Source organism: Pecten maximus, chromosome 1 (genome assembly GCF_902652985.1).
Source record: "Pecten maximus chromosome 1, xPecMax1.1, whole genome shotgun sequence".
Taxonomy (NCBI): Eukaryota; Metazoa; Mollusca; class Bivalvia; order Pectinida; family Pectinidae; genus Pecten; species Pecten maximus.
In genome coordinates this window covers 23,609,688-23,629,740 of record NC_047015.1, presented here as the reverse complement: position 1 = coordinate 23,629,740, position 20,053 = coordinate 23,609,688, and the positions used below count along the sequence as shown (strand labels likewise).

The following is a 20,053-nucleotide window of genomic DNA, read 5'->3' as shown; positions in this document are numbered from 1 at the left end:
CCGTAGCCGTACAACCGGAAACAACAGAAGATAGGTGCTCCTATCAACATACTGTTACGTAATGGCGACAGATATCCAGCTAACTGCTCATATTTTATGACACTGAGTGATTTTTAATTAACACGAATTGATCTGGAGACTTTGACTTTGAATGGCGAAACCAGATATGACACATTTAGTAATTTTTGTTCGGACATTTGTCAGTTGTTTCTACTATCCTTGTCATGCTGAAGGGATGGTCCTGATAACAGCACCAAAGTTTTTATAATGAATTGTCCGGTAACGGCTGTCCACGTGACAGCTTAATTGTAGTTATTCCGGACGCCACTGACCTTGACCATCACATACCATCGCATACCATCGCCAGATGTAAAACACTACAGTTATAGTGATGTAAATGGTAGTTATTTCGACAGCAATTAGGCTCAAATAAAACGTTAAATTGGATTGGTCTGAACTGTGGCATCTGAACATCTTTTATTTATTGGATTCCCGCAGATGTGACTGGAGGGAATGTGTTATAGAATGCAGCCCCTACTTCCGGTAGGTCAATGGTATTGTACAGCCTCTTCGTAAATGTGTAACAGCCAATGTTGATGTAAACACAGCCAAACCAGTCGGCCGACCAGCACGCCCTGCTGGTATCTGTAGTATCTCATTTTGTACATTAAACATATTTGTACACTGTTGTATGTATGGCGGAAACCAGCACACATCTTTTAGCACAAGATAACAATAAAAGCTGTTCTAGATTTGAAATTCGTGTATTTAAAAAAGTAACTAATTAAAAATAAGTGTGGTTCGTTTTAACAATGCAATAAGTGACAATAATGGACAGTGTATTGGTAACGGTAATGAACATGTCTGACACCTGATTTACATAGAAAATATACCTGCTATTTTTTTAGTGTTATTTGCCAGATGCTTAACTTTCAGCGATGCTTGTAACTTTTACCTAAAATAACTAAAGACAACGCGTAATTAAAAACAAGCCTATATTTAGACGGAAGATATTTCCACAAAATTTTCTTTCATCTTTACAGTAAAATCTTAGCTGGCCATTAAACAACTCAGGTTATACTCATAACAAAAATATCATAGTATCCAATGATTAACAACATTTCATCGGGAAAAATATACGCTACGCCATCAATAAACAATAATGGAATATATACCCGTACCGTAAACACGTTTAACTTCGTCAACATACAATCTTCGAATATAATACATCAACGTACACTAATAACAAAGTAGGATTTGAAAGAAATACAAAAAAGAAAGAAACCATTTTACTTCCACAAAACTGGCAAATCCATATGGCCTGCCATGGTTAGCATTTCCTGCACCACACACGGACCAGCCGCCGTGATTCTTCAAGAAAAGTATACATGTAGGTGACCGAGTTAACATGTAACAAACAGCGAATATGTTATTTTATACGTGTTAACTTCATGCAACACACGGGCGAGCAGCCATCATGTCTCTAAAAACCAGAAAAGCATGTCTGTAGATCAACACAAATTTAAGTCACATGGAACTTTCCACAGCTGATAAACAGGTCATGGCGCCAACTCGTGTACTTCCTTCCGTGAAGGTTGAAGTCAAAGTTATGTCGGTTGAACGTGACCGTATTACAAGAAAATTTCGATTTTGTAGATCAAGTGAACTGCATATTCCCATAGTGCTGTTTTTGCAGTTGTTTTAATCCTGCATTTCTTGGGAAAGAGCCACGATAAAAAATCATTCCCAAGATTGGTCGAAGGATACCAATGAATTTTAACTGAAGTATCGGTACTAGAGTTGTAACCTTCCTGGTCGACGAGTAACTGGAAACATTACGATCTGAAACGAAAATGAAAAATATGTAAAAGTTATGGCTATGCTTACAGATAGCTTGACATTCGTCTATGATAATGTCCAATATGGCAAACCTACAGGGCTATATATATGTGCATTCAGTTTAATGTTGTGGAAAACAAATATTAAAGGAATCTATACCTTGACAACACTAGAGAGAATTTTCAAAGGGTAAATATTTCAATCTCAGTCATCCCTCATAGATGTATTAGGGGAACATACATGTAACGAAAGTATCCACGGCTTAGGAAACCTATCTAAAGCAATTTAATGTATCTATCTGCATCTCTTAGCCACCCGATCTGACACGTAAAACACAAAGTTAAAGAACTCGCTGACGTACAATGGGCCATGATTCGCCACCACTAACGGTTACATGTCTCCAGTAGGGAGGCTGACATACAATGGGCCATGTCTCCAGTAGGGAGGCTGACATACAATGGACCATGATTCGCCGACACTAACGGTTACATGTCTCCAGTAGGGAGGCTGACATACAATGGACCATGTTACGTCACCACTAACGGTTACATGTCTCCAGTAGGGAGGCTGACATACAATGGGCCATGATACGTCACCACTAACGGTTGCATGTCTCCAGTAGGGAGGCTGACATACAATGGACCATGGTACGCCACCACTAACGGTTACATGTCTCCAGTAGGGAGGCTGACATACAATGGACCATGATACGTCACCACTAACGGTTACATGTCTCCAGAAGGGAGGCTGACATACAATGGGCCATGTCTCCAGTAGGGAGGCTGACATACAATGGACCATAGTACGTCACCACTAACGGTTACATGTCTCCAGTAGGGAGGCTGACATACAATGGACCATAGTACGTCACCACTAACGGTTACATGTCTCCAGTAGGGAGGCTGACATACAATGGGCCATGATACGTCACCACTAACGGTTGCATGTCTCCAGTAGGGAGGCTGACATACAATGGGCCATGGTACGTCACCACTAACGGTTACATGTCTCCAGAAGGGAGGCTGACATACAATGGGCCATGTCTCCAGTTGGGAGGCTGACATACAATGGACCATGGTACGTCACCACTAACGGTTACATGTCTCCAGAAGGGAGGCTGACATACAATGGGCCATGTCTCCAGTAGGGAGGCTGACATACAATGGGCCATGTCTCCAGTAGGGAGGCTGACATACAATGGACCATGGTACGTCACCACTAACGGTTACATGTCGCCAGCAGGGAGGCTGACATACAATGGACCATGATACGTCACCACTAACGGTTACATGTCTTCAGTAGGGAGGCTGACATACAATGGACCATGATACGTCACCACTAACGGTTACATGTCTCCAGTAGGGAGGCTGACATACAATGAGCCTTGTCTCCAGTAGGGAGGCTGACATACAATGGACCATGGTACGTCACCACTAACGGTTACATGTCTCCAGTAGATAGGCTGACATACAATGGGCCATGGTTAGCCACCACTAATGGTTACATGTCTCCAGTAGGGAGGCTGACATACAATGGACCATGGTACGCCACCACTAACGGTTACATGTCTCAAGTAGGGAGGCTGACATACAATGGGCCATGTCTCCAGTAGGGAGGCTGACATACAATGGACCATGGTTAGCCACCATTAACGGTTGCATGTCTCCAGTAGGGAGGCTGACATACAATGGGCCATGGTACGTCACCACTAACGGTTACATGTCTCCAGTAGGGAGGCTGACATACAATGGACCATAGTACGTCACCACTAACGGTTACATGTCTCCAGTAGGGAGGCTGACATACAATGGGCAATGGTTAGCCACCACTAACGGTTACATGTCTCCAGTAGGGTGGCTGACATACAATGGACCATGGTACGTCACCACTAACGATTACATGTCTCCAGTAGGGAGGCCGACATACAATGGGCCATGGTACGTCACCACTAACGGTTACATGTCTCCAGTAGGGAGGCTGACATACAATGGACCATGGTACGTCACCACTAACGGTTACATGTCTCCAGTAGATAGGCTGACATACAATGGGCCATGGTTAGCCACCACTAATGGTTACATGTCTCCAGTAGGGAGGCTGACATACAATGGACCATGGTACGCCACCACTAACGGTTACATGTCTCAAGTAGGGAGGCTGACATACAATGGGCCATGTCTCCAGTAGGGAGGCTGACATACAATGGACCATGGTTAGCCACCATTAACGGTTGCATGTCTCCAGTAGGGAGGCTGACATACAATGGGCCATGGTACGTCACCACTAACGGTTACATGTCTCCAGTAGGGAGGCTGACATACAATGGACCATAGTACGTCACCACTAACGGTTACATGTCTCCAGTAGGGAGGCTGACATACAATGGGCAATGGTTAGCCACCACTAACGGTTACATGTCTCCAGTAGGGTGGCTGACATACAATGGACCATGGTTAGCCACCATTAACGGTTGCATGTCTCCAGTAGGGAGGCTGACATACAATGGGCCATGGTACGTCACCACTAACGGTTACATGTCTCCAGTAGGGAGGCTGACATACAATGGACCATGGTACGTCACCACTAACGGTTACATGTCTCCAGTAGATAGGCTGACATACAATGGGCCATGGTTAGCCACCACTAATGGTTACATGTCTCCAGTAGGGAGGCTGACATACAATGGACCATGGTACGCCACCACTAACGGTTACATGTCTCAAGTAGGGAGGCTGACATACAATGGGCCATGTCTCCAGTAGGGAGGCTGACATACAATGGACCATGGTTAGCCACCATTAACGGTTGCATGTCTCCAGTAGGGAGGCTGACATACAATGGGCCATGGTACGTCACCACTAACGGTTACATGTCTCCAGTAGGGAGGCTGACATACAATGGACCATAGTACGTCACCACTAACGGTTACATGTCTCCAGTAGGGAGGCTGACATACAATGGGCAATGGTTAGCCACCACTAACGGTTACATGTCTCCAGTAGGGTGGCTGACATACAATGGACCATGGTACGTCACCACTAACGATTACATGTCTCCAGTAGGGAGGCCGACATACAATGGGCCATGGTACGTCACCACTAACGGTTACATGTCTCCAGTAGGGAGGCTGACATACAATGGGCCATGATACGTCACCAATAACGGTTACATGTCTCCAGTAGGGAGGCTGACATACAATGGACCATGGTACGCCACCACTAACGGTTACATGTCTCCAGTAGGGAGGCTGACATACAATGGACCATGTTACGTCACCACTAACGGTTACATGTCTCCAGTAGGGAGGCTGACATACAATGGACCATGGTACGTCACCACTAACGGTTACATGTCTCCAGTAGGGAGGCTGACATACAATGGACCATGGTACGTCACCACTAACGGTTACATGTCTCCAGTAGGGAGGCTGACATACAATGGGCCATGGTAGGTCACCACTAACGGTTACATGTCTCCAGTAGGGAGGCTGACATACAATGGACCATGGTACGTCACCACTAACGGTTACATGTCTCCAGTAGGGAGGCTGACATACAATGGGCCATGGTACGTCACCACTAACGGTTACATGTCTCCAGTAGGGAGGCTGACATACAATGGGCCATGGTACGCCACCACTAACGGTTACATGTCTCCAGTAGGGAGGCTGACATACAATGGGCCATACTACGTCACCACTAACGGTAACATGTCTCCAGTAGGGAGGCTGACATACAATGGGCCATGGTACGTCACCACTAACGGTTACATGTCTCCAGTAGGGAGGCTGACATACAATGGACCATGGTACGTCACCACTAACGGTTACATGTCTCCAGTAGATAGGCTGACATACAATGGACCATGGTACGTCACCACTAACGGTTACATGTCTCCAGTAGGGAGGCCACGGTTTTCCTACTGTCCCTTTACAGGATATATTTTTGCCTTGAAATACGTTGAATAGTCCTTTTATGCATGTTTGGTTGGCGTTATTTGATTTTAAATAGGTTATTAATTGTTTTGATTCAGAAGAAGAAAAGCCTCTGCTATTGTGTGCAGTTTCTTTGCGCCATACTAAAAATGATATGAATTCAAAACAACCAAGCTGATGGATTCGCCGTTTTTGAAAGATTTGCATAGTGCCATTTTCCCACGTAACGCTTTCAAAAGCAAACAAATTCTGGATGAAAATCATATGCTATGTCAGCATTGTATATATCAAAGGTACCATATTTTGATCCTTATTAAGATTAATATTTTACACCAATATCTATTTAATGGTATGTGTTTATTTAGGTTTATAAACACCAACAGAATGTAGCACTTATTTACCCCTCCTTTGTTGATTGTTTTCAAAGAAACCACATAGTGCCCACTACTTTGTATCTGTTTCATCGACTGCGTTTTTTGAATTAAGTCTTTGCCTCTGGAGTAAAAATGCAGTTTTGCCGCAGACCACGTGTGCTGAGATTGGGACATGGATCTATCTGGAAGATGAACGATAGATAGGTTGATACCGGAGAACATCCTCCTGGGCTATACATACCCGGGCCTATGGTAAAGCTCATCCCTAGATAAGCTAAGTAATCTGATAGGGAACAGTAACCCTTTCCGTCCTTGGTATATGTCTCTCAATCAAGCTGGAGGCTAAGCTACTGTAACAAAAGTGGGGATTTTGTTTTGGAGCAAAAGGCTCACGACCGACTCTCTCGGTTTTTTTCTCTCACAGATTTGGACCTTTTCCTATCTGTTGAATTATATGTCTGTTGGATTTGGTTGTCTTATGAAGACATTTTTAGAGGGTCGGCAACACGTGCGTCAGCGCGGTAGATAAGTCTGCATCACAGGGAAGTCGGAATTCTCGTAAATACACGAGATCGACAGCCACATACAACAGTCAACCCGACTCTTTATGAAAGGTTATTCGAAAGGCGAACATGCTAAAACCACATAAAAAGGCAGCAGTATTGGGAGATAAAATCGCACCAATAATTAGGTATCAAACTTTCTCCAAACTTTTGCCTTATCTTCAAACTGTATGTTGCATGATAAGCCATATAACCAGCAGGTCGTGTATATCTCGCCATCCTTCATGTCCTTTGAAGGGGAATCGTTTGCTAAAGTTGTATAAGTGGTTTATGGAAGGCTGTATTGCCTTTCTAAATTATGTAGAGATGTACTAATAAAATCAATCCCTGTATTATCACCGGTTACGTTGCTGAAATGTTTTAAAATGTTAATGTTATAGTTAAAACAGATTCTCCTGTTTGTTTCAAGATCTGACAGAGAAACACAGCGAGAGTATAACCACAAGAAGTCGTCTTCAGACAGTAAAGTTCTAGAATTTGATTAAAAGCACATTCGAATAAATAACAGTATTATCAGTGAAACGATTTCCAAAAGCGATGATATGAAATAGTTAATTTGTCGGTTTGGTATGTTGTGTCTACAGATAAACAAGCACCTGTCTTAAGCTTCACGTCAACAGGGAATGGGCACGCTGTTGAACGTTTTCCTATTGATGGCGGTTCATGTTCACTATGGGTTTTCTACTACATTTCAGTGATGAATCGGGAAAAATAACCGAAGATTAGTTAATATATTAGTGAAAGACCATTTGATATACTAGCTGTAGAGTTTGAATAAAAGTATCCCTGTTTTCATGAATCTCTTAATATACCACCTTTTTTCTATTTTCTATTATCCCAAACATCCTTACCTAGATAACAGAAATGCCGTCACCGTATGGAAATGTATATTGTTGAAATAAGCTATTTAAGTTACTTCTCTAGGTTCAGATCGCATTATTATCATAATATGTCTGTAGACAAAGAAAACAGATACTGTTAAACGTTTAATAACGACAATCATTTGCCTGTATTCTATGTAAGAAACATTTATCAGTAAGTCATCAGTGCGATGCTCCCGAACGTAGGGTGTAGTAGTTGTGAGATTTATGGCATATAAACAGTGATATCAGTACACATGTACAGCTTGTGAAAATAGAGTTGGCTTTAAACGGTCTGAACACAAGATAGCATTTCTCCAGTTACAATATCTTTACAAATCTTATGGATCAAGGTTCAATGAGGTTGTGCTTGCCAAAATACAACAACATCGCATGCTTGCCTCATTCCTTTTGATGGCGTTCATATAGTGGATAGTGCACAATGTATTATTACAGTGGAAGGAAAATGTTCGATGGCAGTGTCGACTCTCAATCTCCTGAGTATCCATGTGTACGTTATACGATCATACCTTAAAAATATACAATGACACATTTGATTGATCAGAGAAAAAAACTGGAAAATTCATCTGATAGTGTTTTAGGATAGGGACTTTTGAAGTTGTGTTCTAATCAAAATACATAGCCACCATTTTATACCAGTCTCTTTTAACAAATGTGAATATAACGTGGATTATGTGATTTGAATAATATAATCCCTGGACTATCAGTGACTAGATAGTGTGATACCTGGTCTATCAGTGACAAGATAGTGTGATACCTGGTCTATCAGTGACTAGATAGTGTGATACCTGGTCTATCAGTGACTAGATAGTGTGATACCTGGTCTATCAGTGACTAGATAGTGTGATACCTGGTCTATCAGTGACTAGATAGTGTGATACCTGGTCTATCAGTGACTAGATAGTGTGATACCTGGTCTATCAGTGACTAGATAGTGTGATACCTGGTCTATCAGTGACTAGATAGTGTGATACCTGGTCTATCAGTGACTAGATAGTGTGATACCTGGTCTATCAGTGACTAGATAGTGTGATACCTGGTCTATCAGTGACTAGATTGTGTGATACCTGGTCTATCAGTGACTAGATAGTGTGATACCTGGTCCATCAGTGACTATATAGTGTGATACCTGATCTATCAGTGACTAGATAGTGTGATACCTGGTCTATCAGTGACTAGATAGTGTGATACCTGGTCTATCAGTGACTAGATAGTGTAATACCTGATCTATCAGTGACTAGATAATGTGATACCAGATCTATCAGTGACTAGATAGTGTGATACCTGGTCTATCAGTGACTAGATAGTGTGATACCTGGTCTATCAGTGACTAGATAGTGTGATACCTGGCCTATCAGTGACTAGATAGTGTGATACCTGGTCTATCGGTGACTAGATAGTGTGATACCTGGTCTATCAGTGACTAGATAGTGTGATACCTGGTCTATCAGTGACTAGATAGTGTAATACCTGGTCCATCAGTGACTAGATAGTGTGATACCTAATCTATCAGTGACTAGATAGTGTGATACCAGATCTATTGGTGACTAGATAGTGTGATACCAGATCTATCAGTGACTAGATAGTGTAATACCTGATCTATCAGTGACTAGATAGTGTGATACCTGGTCTATCAGTGACTAGATAGTGTGATACCTGGTCTATCAGTGACTAGATAGTGCGATACCTGGTCTATCAGTGACTAGATAGTGTAATACCAGATCTATCAGTGACTAGATAGTGTGATACCTGATCTATCAGTGACTAGATAGTGTGATACCTGGTCTATCAGTGACTAGATAGTGCGATACCTGGTCTATCAGTGACTAGATAGTGTAATACCAGATCTATCAGTGACTAGATAGTGTGATACCTGATCTATCAGTGACTAGATAGTGTGATACCTGGTCTATCAGTGACTAGATAGTGTAATACCTGATCTATCAGTGACTAGATAGTGTGATACCAGATCTATCAGTGACTAGATAGTGTGATACCTGGTCTATCAGTGACTAGATAGCGTGATACCTGGTCTATCAGTGACTAGATAGTGTGATACCAGATCTATCAGTGACTAGATAGTGTGATACCTGGTCCATCAGTGACTAGATAGTGTGATACCTGGTCTATCAGTGACTAGATAGTGTAATACGAGATCTATCAGTGACTAGATAGTGTGATACCTGGTCTATCAGTGACTAGATAGTGTGATATCTGGTCTATCAGTGACTATATAGTGTGATACCTGGTCCATCAGTGACTATATAGTGTGATACCTATCAGTGACTAGATAGTGTGATACCTGGGCCATCAGTGACTAGATAGTGTGATACCTGATCTATCGGTGACTAGATAGTGTGATACCTGGTCTATCAGTGACTAGATAGTGTGATACCTAATCTATCAGTGACTAGATAGTGTGATACCAGATCTATTGGTGACTAGATAGTGTGATACCAGATCTATCAGTGACTAGATAGTGTAATACCTGATCTATCAGTGACTAGATAGTGTGATACCTGGTCTATCAGTGACTAGATAGTGTGATACCTGGTCTATCAGTGACTAGATAGTGCGATACCTGGTCTATCAGTGACTAGATAGTGTAATACCAGATCTATCAGTGACTAGATAGTGTGATACCTGATCTATCAGTGACTAGATAGTGTGATACCTGGTCTATCAGTGACTAGATAGTGTAATACCTGATCTATCAGTGACTAGATAGTGTGATACCAGATCTATCAGTGACTAGATAGTGTGATACCTGGTCTATCAGTGACTAGATAGCGTGATACCTGGTCTATCAGTGACTAGATAGTGTGATACCTGGTCTATCAGTGACTAGATAGTGTGATACCTGGGCCATCAGTGACTAGATAGTGTGATACCTGATGTATCGGTGACTAGATAGTGTGATACCTGGTCTATCAGTGACTAGATAGTGTGATACCTAATCTATCAGTGACTAGATAGTGTGATACCAGATCTATTGGTGACTAGATAGTGTAATACCAGATCTATCAGTGACTAGATAGTGTAATACCTGATCTATCAGTGACTAGATAGTGTGATACCTGGTCTATCAGTGACTAGATAGTGTGATACCTGGTCTATCAGTGACTAGATAGTGCGATACCTGGTCTATCAGTGACTAGATAGTGTAATACCAGATCTATCAGTGACTAGATAGTGTGATACCTGATCTATCAGTGACTAGATAGTGTGATACCTGGTCTATCAGTGACTAGATAGTGTAATACCTGATCTATCAGTGACTAGATAGTGTGATACCAGATCTATCAGTGACTAGATAGTGTGATACCTGGTCTATCAGTGACTAGATAGCGTGATACCTGGTCTATCAGTGACTAGATAGTGTGATACCAGATCTATCAGTACTAGATAGTGTGATACCTGGTCCATCAGTGACTAGATAGTGTGATACCTGGTCTATCAGTGACTAGATAGTGTAATACCAGATCTATCAGTGACTAGATAGTGTGATACCTGGTCTATCAGTGACTAGATAGTGTGATATCTGGTCTATCAGTGACTAGATAGTGTGATACCTGGTCCATCAGTGACTATATAGTGTGATACCTATCAGTGACTAGATAGTGTGATACCTGGGCCATCAGTGACTAGATATTGTGATACCTGATCTATCGGTGACTAGATAGTGTGATACCTGGTCTATCAGTGACTAGATAGTGTGATACCTAATCTATCAGTGACTAGATAGTGTGATACCAGATCTATTGGTGACTAGATAGTGTGATACCAGATCTATCAGTGACTAGATAGTGTAATACCTGATCTATCAGTGACTAGATAGTGTGATACCTGGTCTATCAGTGACTAGATAGTGTGATACCTGGTCCATCAGTGACTAGATAGTGTAATACCTGATCTATCAGTGACTAGATAGTGTGATACCAGATCTATCAGTGACTAGATAGTGTGATACCTGGTCTATCAGTGACTAGATAGTGTGATACCTGGTCCATCAGTGACTATATAGTGTGATACCTTATCTATCAGTGACTAGATAGTGTGATACCTGATCTATCAGTGACTAGATAGTGTGATACCTGGTCTATCGGTGACTAGATAGTGTGATACCTGGTCCATCAGTGACTATATAGTGTGATACCTGATCTATCAGTGACTAGATAGTGTGATACCTGATCTATCAGTGACTAGATAGTGTGATACCTGGTCTATCGGTGACTAGATAGTGTGATACCTGGTCTATCAGTGACTAGATAGTGTGATACCAGATCTATCAGTGACTAGATAGTGTGATACCTGATCTATCAGTGACTATATAGTGTGATACCTGATCTATCAGTGACTAGATAGTGTGATACCTGGTCTATCAGTGACTAGATAGTGTGATACCTGGTCTATCAGTGACTAGATAGTGTGATACCTGGTCTATCAGTGACTAGATAGTGTGATACCTGTATATCAGTGACTAGATAGTGTGATACATAATCTGTCAGTGACTAGATAGTGCGATACCTGGTCTATCAGTGACTAGATAGTGTGATATCTGGTCTATCAGTGACTAGATAGTGTAATACCTGGTCTATCAGTGACTAGATAGTGTAATACCTGGGCCATCAGTGACTAGATAGTGTGATACCTGATCTATCAGTGACTAGATAGTGTGATACCTGATCTATCAGTGACTAGATAGTGTGATACCTGGTCTATCAGTGACTAGATAGTGTAATACCTGATTTATCAGTGACTAGATAGTATGATACCTGGTCTATCAGTGACTAGATAGTGTGATACCTGGTCTATCAGTGACTAGATAGTGTGATACCTGGTCTATCAGTGACTAGATAGTGTAATACCTGATATATCAGTGACTAGATAGTATGATACCTAATCTAGTAGTGAATTACTGGACTATTAATGACTGAATATATATCTGTATCTATAATCCACATGTGTATCGTGTTAACGATACCCGTACTAAGACTAATGGGTGCACTTCTCCATGTTAAAGTGTGGTTATAATACATACAAAGTACTGACACTCACACGAGAGCATAATGCATATCAATTAATACTCGTAAGTGCTAACAGAGTGTGTAACAACTACCGACAGATCAAGAGGCTAATGACCTTGTTGAAAGGCAGCGCACTGTTGTTTATGTGAGTCTATATCGAAGGAATTCCCCTCAACGACTGTGACGTCACGATCTAGTGTGGGAGGGAAGTCCTGTTTTCAGTAGCCGTTTTACATACCTGTGCGCTGATTCACCACATACCTTAAATACCTCACGCGCTTTATAATAGTTAGAGTAAAGGGCTATTATACAAAATCACCAAATAAAACTCATTGACGTAACAACTGTTGTTGTGTTTTGTTTGACACGCATGAATCACAAAATAATTTCAATGCGTATTAGTAAATAATACTAGTAGTAGTATGTATGACCCACGCTACTGAATGTGGTGGTGAACTAGATTTGATTACAGCATTTCTAATATCACATATTGAGTACTTTTCAGTAAATTAACGATACACGATTTTTTTTCTACTTTTCTAGCAAGTCATACAGAATAGAATATATCATTCTATCAATTACAGATTTGTCTCGTGTTTTATTTGTTCAAGATTTCTCAGTCACCCTTAGGGTATGACAGGTAGAATGTGCTAGTAACAATACAGTGACGTCATGGTAACAAATTTATAATGGCGTCACGTCGACAATGCAATGTCGTCAGGCAACTGTGTGTTACATTACAATTGATAGTTAAATAATGTACATAATACTGTAAAATCTTACTTGATAGTTATATAATGTACATATACTGTAAACTCTTACTTGATAGTTGTATAATGTACATATACTGGAAAACCTTACTTGATAGTTGTATAATGTACATACTGTAAAATCTTACTTGATAGTTGTATAATGTACATATACTGTAAAATCTTACTTGATAGTTGTATAATGTACATATACTGTAAAATCTTACTTAATAGTTGTAAAACGTACATATACTGTAAAATCTTACTTGATAGTTGTATAATGTACATATACTGTAAAATCTTACTTGATAGTTGTATAATGTACATATACTGTAAAATCTTACTTGATAGTTGTATAATGTACATATACTGTAAAATCTTACTTGATAGTTGTATATATAATGTACATATACTGTAAAATCTTACTTGATAGTTATATAATGTACATAGTATATGTAATGTCATGTCGTTATCTATGACCATACGTTGTGATAATTAAAACAGAAACTAACGTGATTTATATTGTATATGACATTACGGTACTTCTTATGTATAACACTGCATATCATTTTATTATTATTGATACAAATGTACTTAGAAAAAGAGAGGAAATTTTTCGTTTCCGTTTTAATGAAATCATAGTGACTAATTCATTGACATTTATATATTTGTTCAGTATGATATAATAAACTTTGAATAATTGTAGCGTGTCAGAACATGGGTTCACAAATATGTGTATCTAAAATACTGCGTAATTCTAAAGGTGAATGGTCGTTCCTCTAATCTTTGATGTGTTTTTAATGAATGGAATTCTTTTACACATGATCTTAGCGTTTAATATTCTGCATATTTGATATTTATCAGTTTCCGAGACTGACTAGTTGAGTGTCGCAACACAATGTACACAACTTCCTGTGTCGGCGCGTGGTATTCTTTAGGGACAAAGTCCCTTGCCATTGTTTACACGGGACATAAAGCTGACAGTGTGTCATTGTGTCATCTGTTTTACTGACTCATTCTTCAGGACTCTATTTTATGAATGAACGCTAAATATACTTGCGGGTGGTAAAAAGAAGAAACGTATTGTTCTCATAACAATGAGTACTTGTGATGTCATTTAATCCCTCGTTAAACAGTAATTTAATAATAAAATTTGAGAGTCAACCTAAGCTTTCAATCATTATGTTATTTCTACCCGACAAGACGACACCGTAACACCGGCAGATCTTTTTAGTAGTTGATTAGGTAAGCTCATAATTGCAGGTATTTCACACATATTTTAGTACTTTATGTGGCAAGAAGAATTTGCTCTTTTTAATTCAAATATTATTTTGACACATAGCAAGAATATTTTAAATATTTTGAAATAGGTTTATTGCATTCTTCGCACACTACTTAATTTCTTTTGTAAAATACTTTTCAAAATTGTTTTAGCAGGATTGTGCAAACGTGTTTCAGAAGAAGTTTAGAATTTCGCCTATACTACATCAATCTTCACGAATCGCTTATGCTATAACATGCCTATGATTGTATTGTAGTAGATGATACATTCAGACGTTTTATTTTGGTTCAGGTAAATCCCGGCAGTGTGTCCTGTCATAGTTTGTGTATTGGTGACGTCATTCTCAAGATCAATAACCGTGACGTCACGAATGTAACTCATTCGGAGGGACAAACAATCCTTCTGAACGCCGGTAACCTTCTACAACTAACCATCAAAAAGTAAGTGAACTATGTTTTCTCAACAAGGTAATTATTAATGTAACGGCGAATGCTTTTAAATGTAGTCTTTTCGCCTTTCCCTCTAAGCAGTACACATCGTTTACTATGTAAGATAATCTTCCGTTTTTTTCGATTCCATTTTTTTTCCAATTGGTTTGCTGTTATCTTTATTTTGTTGTCTTCATATTAATATCTGTTTGCTTTGATTGCTTCTTGGTTTCTTTATGTTGTGTTTTCCTTTAAGATGTTTACACTTACGTTGTTTTGCTTGTTAATTTTACCGTTGTTTCTCATGATATATCAATATTTTCTCCAAGCCAGCCATTTATCTTGCAATGACTGCGCATGTTCATTTCTTCCACTTCCGCTGCTTTCTTTTCCCACAAGACAGCTTACCTTTACTCCATACATACATATGTATTCCACTTTGTTTTTGACAAACGTATGGAGATCTTAGTGGCTGGATGCTGTTATATTTGATTGAACATGACCTAGTGTATTCAATATTTGCCCAATACATATAAATGTATAACTTTCGATATATGTACAGCATTGCGTCTTGACTGAAATACAACTATTGCCTTGATAATTGTATTTAGAATTTAAGTGTCATTTACGTTTTACAGAAGAATTCCGTACTTGAAGATCAAAATTCTTATCAATACTCTGGAAGTAGTCATACATTTGTGTGCCTATTCATTCCGATTTTCTTTCTCTTGCTTGCAACTATAGAGTAAATAGATCAATTTGAATGATGATGGTGATTTTGATGTTGCAGGTTGTATGTTTACCTGATAAACAGATTAATTACTAGTTGGGGGTTCGGTAGAGATACATACAATGGTAGACTTCGTTAGGAATAGTTACGTGTTGTTGTTGTTTGTTGTTCTTTTGATCGATTCTGTTTATTTATATGTTTTATGGAATACTTATGAACCTAGTAAAATCATGAACGTTCGCATCGTTTAAAAAAAGTTTAACTGGATATCTAGCTACTCCTACTTCGAAAATGATATGCTCACTAAAATGTCATATTTTCCAGTACGTGTATTACACATTACTGAAACATTAACAGCTGTGAGTTTGTTGGTATGACATTACATACGGTTTGATCATATACATCAGGAACAGATACCATTGGGACTCAATGGAGAACGAAAACATCTGTTCATCATTTAGAAGTATTCATATCGGTATTTCCACATTTTTGTGTTTATTCATTACACGTTCGTGGGTAATACCACTCTGTACTAGGTTACAGATAACATCACGGACCCAACAATTGAACTGTATTACACAAGATCCATACCAGATATAACATACTAAGTACAAACTATTACCAGAAGAAAATATTTAAAGAACCATTGATGAAATAGATAAATCAACAAGTAATTAAAAAAAATAGGAAGAATTTCGTAATTTTGTAAGACAATTACCGTTTATACGTGTATTGTTGTTATGTGTGCCCATTGTTGTCCTGTGCCATAATTTCACATTTTTTTTAAAACTTACCTTTCGCTTTGTATTACAGGTGTAGAACTGTAGCTGCCAGCGCGCCGGTAAGTCCTACACACATGTCTAAGACAGCAGTGAGTTTTACAGCCCCTACTAGTCCCACCTCCTTCCGAAGTTTCTCACCTGTCTCCGAAGGTTTTCCAAATTACCGAAATTTCCTCACGGATGATGAAAACTTTGACAACGCTAGGTACTTTACCTCTCTACCCAGACATGCAAGTATTTCAGGTGTTAGTGGCCATGGAATGCAAAGCACATCTAGGGACCATCAGTATGATCCCCACCAGTATGGGCGCAAAAACAGCGCACCGTACGGCGTGGGGAGCTATACTATGCCTAAGCCTACACCATACAGACCAAGTGGGGGTAACATACCCACGTCACACAATCGGAGTGGAAGTGACAGTAGCGGGTACCAGACATCGTCATACGGACCGAGCCCCAACGCGTTTGATTCCCCCCTCTCTTCTGGCACACAGCCAGCTAGCTCATCATCGTCTTCCTACAAACCATCTCAGGCATCCTATAGTTACGGGCCTGGGCCGGGGATAGCACCTCCATCATATGAAAGTAGTATTGAAGACAGAAGGGGAGTTTCGTCAAGTTCGCCTGCCTACCAACGACAGTATTCATCAGGGTCATCCAACAAGGAAAGTGCTTACAATCAAAACGGGAACATGTATTCCCCAGCATATGAATCATCAGCTATGTATGCCCAAAGTGATGATACTCCCGCTACTCCAAATAGGTCATACGGCAATTCTACTTCCTATTCACCTTTTCAAAGACAACCATCAAGAGAAGCTGCCAGACATAATACTTACGAACAATCAGCCGGGCAGGATTACCCTTCTTACCAACAGCAACCAGCGGAGGTAACACAAAGTGGTGGTTACCATAGGCAACAATCATCGGAATATCAAAGACAACCATCTTACAGTTCAACGCCACAGAGCCCGCTCTTGGATAGGTGTTCCGCAGGACCCCCTCGTAGGCAGGTATCACAGAGTGCTGGGATAACTGCAGATAATTCGACTCCTAGGGGTTTCCAGAGACAAGGGTCATTCGGTAGTGACCGGGAAGTCGTCAGCTCGCCGGTGTCATTTCAAAGACAAACGTCATCTGGATCGTTTCCAAAATCGCAAGTATTCTCCGCTACTCTGTCTTCTTCTTCTCCTCCAACAAATAACCATGTGACAAGTGAACAAACCGGAACTTCCGGTTCGACATCTTATGGAGAACCTACGTCACCATCTTCGGTAAAGTCAAGCGGCACAGGGATTAACAGCATTGAGGATATTTTGTCTCCTTTTGAGAAATTTCCAAATTACTATAACGATTTTATTAACAGCACTAAGCCTGCCTCAAGGCATAATGTAGATAGTGGAGTATCGGCTGATATTTCGGATCCGGCAAGGAGTTACAAATCTCCTTCACTGAATAACTCGACAGAATCCTCTAGACAACACCACTCGGATATGTACGGCGTGAGATCACCGCAACCATGGGATGGAAACCCATATCAACCTAGACAGTTATATGGGGACCAAACGGGTCCCTCGCCTCCTGGAGTACCACCTCCTCCACCCCCTCCTGTGGGCCCGCCTCCTCCCCCACCCCCTCCACCACCACCACCGGCTCCACCTCTCCCCTCAGAAGGATATGTTCCAACCAAAAGACCAGCCTACAAGGTGAGGGTGTTTATAGTTCTACTTATATCTAATATTTAATATTTGTATCTAATATCTAATATCGACTGTAATTAGTTATTTGTTTGATATGACGTGCTCGACTGTACATATACAGATGAACTTGTTGTAAAGTGTTGTTTTTTTCAAATGTCTTTCAATCAAAATTAATATCAAGCTGCAACATTCAGGAAAATGAATTGTAAAAAAGGCTATATTATCTAACCAAGATGCGGTCGCATATGATATATGTGAATACCAATGATAATAAACACACGTGTATCAATGGTTTACTAACTGATGTGTCGAGATGTTTATTCATGGTTAGAGGTAGATCTATAATAACCGGTTTCATAGTTAGGGGTAGCTATACTATTACTGATTGCATGGTTAGAAGTAGATATATCATGACTGATTCTATGGTTAGGGATAGCTATACTTTCACTGATTCTATGGTTAGGTATAGCTATACTTCACTGATTCTATGGTTAGGTATAGCTATACTTCACTGATTCTATGGTTAGGGATAGCTATACTATCACTGATTCTATGGTTAGGGATAGCTATACTTCACTGATTCTATGGTTAGGGGTAGCTATACTTTCACTGATTCTATGGTTAGGGGCAGATATATCATAACTGATTCCATGGTTAGGGGTAGATATATCATTACTGATTCCATGGTTAGGTATAGCTATACTTCACTGATTCTATGGTTAGGGGTAGCTATACTATCACTGATTCTATGGTTAGGGGCAGATATATCATAACTGATTCCATGGTTAGGGGTAGATATATCATTACTGATTCCATGGTTAGGGGTAGATATATCATAACTGATTCCATGGTAAAAGATAGCTATGTTCTTACTGATCCCGTGGTTATGTATAACTATAAAATCACTGTTTCCATGGTGAGGAATAGTTATACTCTGATTATATGGTTAGGTTTAGCTATACTATCACTGATTTCATGGTTAGGGATGATTTCATGGTTAGATGTAGCTATACCTCCGCTGATTCCATGGTTAGGGGTAGCTATACTCTCACTGATTCCATGGCTATGGGTAAAGTATACATACAGCCATGCGGAGTACAGCTGTGCAGAAACGTGTAAACGTTAGAAGTAGGCCGAGATATTCTCGGAGTGTAACGGGTAAGGTATGTACAATGCATCTGTCTGGTGCAGACAAGATAGACTGTTACCATGGCGACCATAATAATATACAGTCAGTCGCATCAGAGCGAATAATTAGGCAAGAGATTGGTACAGAAGCTGGCTTATTCATTTGTTCTTTCTCTGGTGCTTTAAACATAATCAGTTTTCCATATGAATCACAATAGTTTACAAAGTAGATGTTAAATGTGTTTATGTGGTTTTCCTATGTGACTCTTGAGCACGATAATCTAACGCCCTTCCAGTTCCCAATGAATACGTTATCTAAACTTATTTTTAGACTTCGTGTATTCGCTCTTTATATCATAAATGCAGTAATAATGTGGTAATTGAAAAATAACTGTGGTATACAATTTTCAAGGCAGAACAAGTCGACCTAAATGTGTCATGTGTTAAAAGCAACTGTAGCTGTAATATAGACAGAAAATGCCTTTGCTATAAAATATTACAATGGCAAAGTTACCACCAATAATACTAATATTTCACCAATTTAATAATAAAATATTTTGGCAAAACATTTCTTTAAGAAACACCCCCTTAATGATATGTTTAAAGTAAATGGTCAAGTAAGCAGTGTGTCGGCTT

At 39.9% G+C, this 20,053-nt stretch overlaps 1 protein-coding gene and 1 long non-coding RNA gene across 8 annotated transcripts in view; one reads left to right on the top strand and one right to left on the bottom strand.

The window, feature by feature from the left end:
• The window catches only part of LOC117328273 (extensin-like), a 56,602-nt gene that overhangs the window by 22,782 nt on the left and 13,767 nt on the right, over nucleotides 1–20,053 (top strand). For all 7 annotated transcript variants that reach the window (XM_033885773.1, XM_033885806.1, XM_033885822.1 and 4 more), the window contains 2 exons: nucleotides 14,941–15,089; nucleotides 16,621–18,295. In XM_033885773.1, the coding sequence (XP_033741664.1) occupies nucleotides 14,941–15,089; nucleotides 16,621–18,295 (1,824 nt within the window). The remainder of the gene's footprint in view (nucleotides 1–14,940; nucleotides 15,090–16,620; nucleotides 18,296–20,053) is intronic.
• On the bottom strand, nucleotides 749–16,942 carry LOC117328301. Its single transcript, XR_004532969.1, has 2 exons — nucleotides 16,602–16,942; nucleotides 749–1,842 (listed from the first exon to the last, which is right to left on the bottom strand). It is a non-coding gene; the product is annotated as an uncharacterized LOC117328301 (long non-coding RNA).